At 41.8% G+C, this 4,881-nt stretch overlaps 1 protein-coding gene across 1 annotated transcript in view; it reads right to left on the bottom strand.

Annotated features, from left to right (window-relative positions):
- The window catches only part of LOC104963693 (uncharacterized), a 9,399-nt gene extending 4,917 nt beyond the window's left edge, over nt 1-4,482 (bottom strand). The window contains exons 1-4 of the mRNA XM_010792316.1: nt 3,546-4,482; nt 2,970-3,175; nt 2,422-2,592; nt 746-898 (exon numbers count right to left, since the gene is read on the bottom strand). Of these exons, the coding sequence (XP_010790618.1) occupies nt 746-898; nt 2,422-2,592; nt 2,970-3,175; nt 3,546-4,209 (1,194 nt within the window). The 5' untranslated portion in view covers nt 4,210-4,482. The remainder of the gene's footprint in view (nt 1-745; nt 899-2,421; nt 2,593-2,969; nt 3,176-3,545) is intronic.
- Nucleotides 4,483-4,881: the final 399 nt, after the last annotated feature.

Genomic DNA, 4,881 nt, shown 5'->3' with positions numbered 1-4,881 from the left:
AAACAAGTCACCATATAGCAGGTTCTTGTGTACGTATACTATTTTTACACATATATAAACAAGATAACACTTTTGTTTTTGTTCCCATTTTTCATGAGATGAACTCAAAGATCTAAAACATTTTCTACATACACAAAATAACCATTTCTTTCAAATATTGTTCACAAATCTGAAAAAATCTGTGATAGTGAGCACTTCTCCTTTGCCGAGATAATAGGATAATGTTGTCAATCGAGTGGCCTGTGTTCGTCGTCCATAACATACGCCTGCCCATACCATAACCCCACCACCACCATGGGCCACTCGATTCACAACATTACCCTAACCCTAACCCTAACCCTCACACCAGATACTGACTGGTTTTCGGACCCCCCCAGACCCCCCCAATAAAGCAAAAATGCACGTTTCAGAGTGGCCTTTTATTGTGGCCAGCCTAAGGCACACCTGTGCAATAATCATGCTGTCAAATCAGCATCTTGATATGCCACACCTGTGAGGTGGGATGGATTATCTCGGCAAAGGAGAAGTGCTCACTATCACAGATTTTTTCAGATTTGTGAACAATATTTGAGAGAAATGGTTATTTTGTGTATATAAAAAGTGTTTTAGATCTTTGAGTTCATCTCATGAAAATATGGGAGCAAAAACAAAAGTGTTGCATTTATATTTTTGTTCAGTGTATCATCCAACAAAATAAGTTATAATAATAGGCCTAAATGTTATGTATAAAGATGATAATGCTTACCTGGCAGATTCTGTCAGCGTGGATTGAACACTGTGCGACCAAGAAGAAGCCGGCGGGACAGACGGTACATTTCTCACAGCGAGGATGACCGCTGATGAAGCTGCAGTACTCCTCAGGACCGCAACTCTCACAAGCCATCAGGGGGCGCCCCACCTGTAAGCAATGAATACATTATTAAACATCACAGACAGTCAAATCATACAAATGTGCATGTATATCCTCTGTGTTTGAGCATGTATATACTCCCTGTATGTTTAATGTGTGTAAACACAACAGAGTGGAGAAAGACATTTCCCTGTGAGGGATTAATAAAGCATGTCTTCTTCTTCTTCTACTTCTTTTTCAAAGTAGGATACACAGAGAGGCTAACCAGATGTCAGATGTTGCTTATATTTTAACTAGTCGAAATCTTTTAACATTTTGAAGAAGTAAGTTTGTAGAAGGTATATTCATTTATATTATTACTCCAGATTCTTCTATAGTGTAGTTTGTGCTTTCGCAGAAGATCTTTTAAAGGTCACCTATTATGCAAAATCCACTCTTTTATACATCAAAGATTTGCTCTCTTTCTGTCCTGATCCATTTATATAAGAACCTGTCTGAAAATGAGCTGATCAGACTTTGGCCACTTTTTGATTTCATAACGATGTATTGGCTTGTGTAATCGTTAGCCAATTACCAACCAAGGTAACTGCCGCCCACCTTATCACCTGAATCCCCTCCTATTATGTATTTATTTCAACAAGGACCATTCATACAAATACATTAGTCTCAGAAAAGAGAAGATATGAATTATGCCAGATTATAGCTAATAGCTCATTTCCATCTGCAGTCCTCAGGCAGGTACATAACAATCAACAAACACTAAAAACATTGCATAATCTCTATCAGACAAACAATTATAAAACAAGATTTAAGTACAGGTCAATAAATAATACATAGTACAGTTCAAATATAATATTACAATACAGTTCAAATTTAAAAACTCAGTGTAAATAATGTTGGCATGACTGGTTGCTTAATGTCATTTTTTTTTTTTGCACCATAAGAGAATGAGTTAAAGTCAGTAGGCCTACAGGTTTTAAGATCACCATTGTGTTCTTTTTAACCAAATATCTCTCAGAGGGGCGCAGGGAATTGCTGCTTATTTTCATCTAAAGTAACAGACAGAGAATCAGCACTTTGGAAACAGGTCTGAAACAGAGGGGATTGTGGGATGCTGCAATGATCTGTTTGGTATTTCTAGCCTAAAACTTCAGAGACATGTTTTGTATATATCTGAGACCTATAATATATTAATTAAAAACAGTATAGGGGACCTTTAAGAATTTGAAACCAAAAATTGAGATTTTCTTGCAAACCAATGGCTGGCATGTAAATAAAGCCAATTGTACATTACTGTATTGTACATTCAAGCACAAATAACTTTTAACCCAGGTTTTTTTTTTTGTCTGATGATGTAAACATCTGATATAGGTTGGCAGTAGCTGTATAGAAAGTAGTCTGTAGAGACTTGACTTGTGACCTAGAGGGTTACTGGTTCAAGTCCCACAATGGACCAAATACAGAGAGAGGAGTGTTACTTCTTTGTGAAGAAATGTTATCTTTTTTTTCACAAAAGCAGTGTATACAGGACCGTTAGTAACCCTCGATGCCTGATTTATCCTGCAGCTCACCTCCATCACGCTGGCCTCCATGTCCACCTTGTGCAGAGAGAGCGCCTGCTGAGCTTGGTGGGCTCGAACCTGCCCGTTCATGCTTTCCATGTGACTGTCCATCTCCGCCTGGAGACTCGGGAAAGATGTTTGTTTGATGCTGTCCATCATTATGTTGTACTGGGCTTTAACCTGGAAGTAGAAACAAATACAAGTGCACATTTCTTTTTAGTATGATCATGATAATAATCAACAGGACTTGTGTGTTCGCCAAGATGAATACACAAATTAAACACTATGATCATTTATTCCAGGCAACCTCTGCTCTGCTTATAATTGTTTCAATTGTTCTGGATTGTGGTGCAGAACCTTCTCCTCCTCTGCTCCACATTATGGTAAAGCTCCTCCATAGGGAGGTCATCTGTCATCCAACAAAATAAAACGTCTGCATGTCAGGTGTTTTCCATCCACCTCTTCTTAGTAATTGTTCAATGCTATAATCACAGCCTAATAACAAAACCACAAACTATCAACATCTTCTTTTTCATCATCGATCACAGAGGCCGTACTTGCTCCATCTGTTCGTACATCCTCCTCTGCTGCTCCAGTATTTCTCTCTGCTGGTTCACCAGCGTCCCCTGCTGCTCGCTGAGGAGCCTCTGCAGCTCCTTGACCTCGTCCTGCTGGCCCCTGAGGGCCTCAACCAGCTTCTCCTGGCTCTTAGACAGGGACAGCTGCAGCACAAGAGCGTCCTCAGAGGGAAGCTCATTGTTGCCTGTGGCAGAGAAAAACAGCTAGTACATAATCGCAGAAGGAGGTTACACAATGGTGATGAAATGCTACATTTTTATATTTGCATTACAAATCTGGTGTCTGCCATTATTCTGGAGAGTTTTTCCCCATTGTATACACACAATAACATTTAAATATACATACGATTTTGAAAACTTTGCAAAATACTGCTTGACTCTAAGAAAATGTGGATTCTTTTATTAAATTAGACATTTTAAATCAACAAGGACTGAAATCGTAAAGTTTGCTACTTCAAGTGTTTTTTATTTCTCGCTGAGAAAGCTGCAACTTCACTTAGATTTCTTTATCTAAAATTTAACTTTTTGGCAGATTCCTCCCAGGCTGACACTGACCTGGTTTCATGTCACATGTCAACTGTATCCATGCACCACGATCCGTCCCAACGTCTGGAAGCTCATCCAGAAACTGCGCCGCTCTATCTGTCACATGAACCGGGGACGAGTGAACTCCTCTCCCGTCGTCTCCTCCATGCGTCCCGCATCCTTCCCCGACGCAAGTCTTGGGCATCTGGCGCATCCGGAGGGGAAGTTTACATCCGATCCCTTTGCACCCATGCGTTGCACCGTCATCACCCGTGGGACGATGAGAGACAGACGTCGGACATGTCCCACCGACGCAGCCAGGATGGAACACCTCCGCCGTGATGGTCCTAGGGTTAGTCCTCCTTATGCCATCCGTCCCTGCTGGCTGCGCAAAGCCTCCCTGCTGAGGTTGGATAATGGTGTACGGGGATAAAGGCGCGCTCTGGGCTTGGTGGTGACTAAAATGAGCATCCTGTTGGTAACTCGGGTACACATGTCCCTGTCTGGACTGTGCAGAGTGGGAAATCTGTCTCCTGGGTGTCGCAGCCTCCGTGCGCCTTTGGCAGTGTGCTCCGACGCACGGTCTGCTCCAGTCCTGGCCAGAAAAGCAGCGCGCGCCCCGGCAAATCTCGCTCGCACCCCGATTAAACAAAGATGTTACACAGAGTAAAAATAAGGTAGAAACACGCGCCATGTTGCAATGTTGAAAGGTAAAAACGTAAGCAAGCCCTTTTTGCGCACCAATCCTTCACTCCTGTTTGTTCATGTCTTGAGAGAGAGAAAAATCCCTTAAATGAGTAATTATCCACGTAGGTTCCAATTGATGTCGAACAAGTGGTTCCGCAGACTTTTAGCTTGTCCCCATTGCGCGCAGCGCGGTTTCTGCCCCCTTTGCCCCTTCTGGAGATAGCTACGTCTAGCCCACATGTGGCCCTCACTGCTCCTAATTGGCAACAGGCTTTGCTTCTAGTCTTAAATTAACCCGTAGCTTTCCCGGACATACCACTCTGCACAGTCACTCCTATTGAAGCTGCGCATGTGGTACATATTTGGACTTTCGATGTTGTTTTTATTCTCACACTCCTGTGGTTCATTTATGAGCAGCTTTGGAGCAGGAGTTAGTATAAAGTTCCAAATGGTCCAGTGGAATCACAAATATTTAGTTAAAAGGTTTTTTCTTACACATGTTTTTCAAAGGGAAATTTCCTTTTTTTCCTTTTATTTCATTCATTTTGATGACAGGATCAGCCCTGTGGGTTTTTAACAAGCACTGTGAGAATAAAAAGCTGTGCTTTATATGGCACCCATGCACGCTGTGATCTCTTCTACTAGATTAGAGTGCAGTAGTGGGACCCTGTGATATTGT

The sequence above is a fragment of the Notothenia coriiceps genome, unplaced genomic scaffold (assembly GCF_000735185.1).
Source record: "Notothenia coriiceps isolate Sejong01 unplaced genomic scaffold, NC01 NC01_scaffold00036399, whole genome shotgun sequence".
Lineage (NCBI taxonomy): Eukaryota > Metazoa > Chordata > Actinopteri > Perciformes > Nototheniidae > Notothenia > Notothenia coriiceps.
This window is presented reverse-complemented; position numbering and strand designations above follow the sequence as displayed.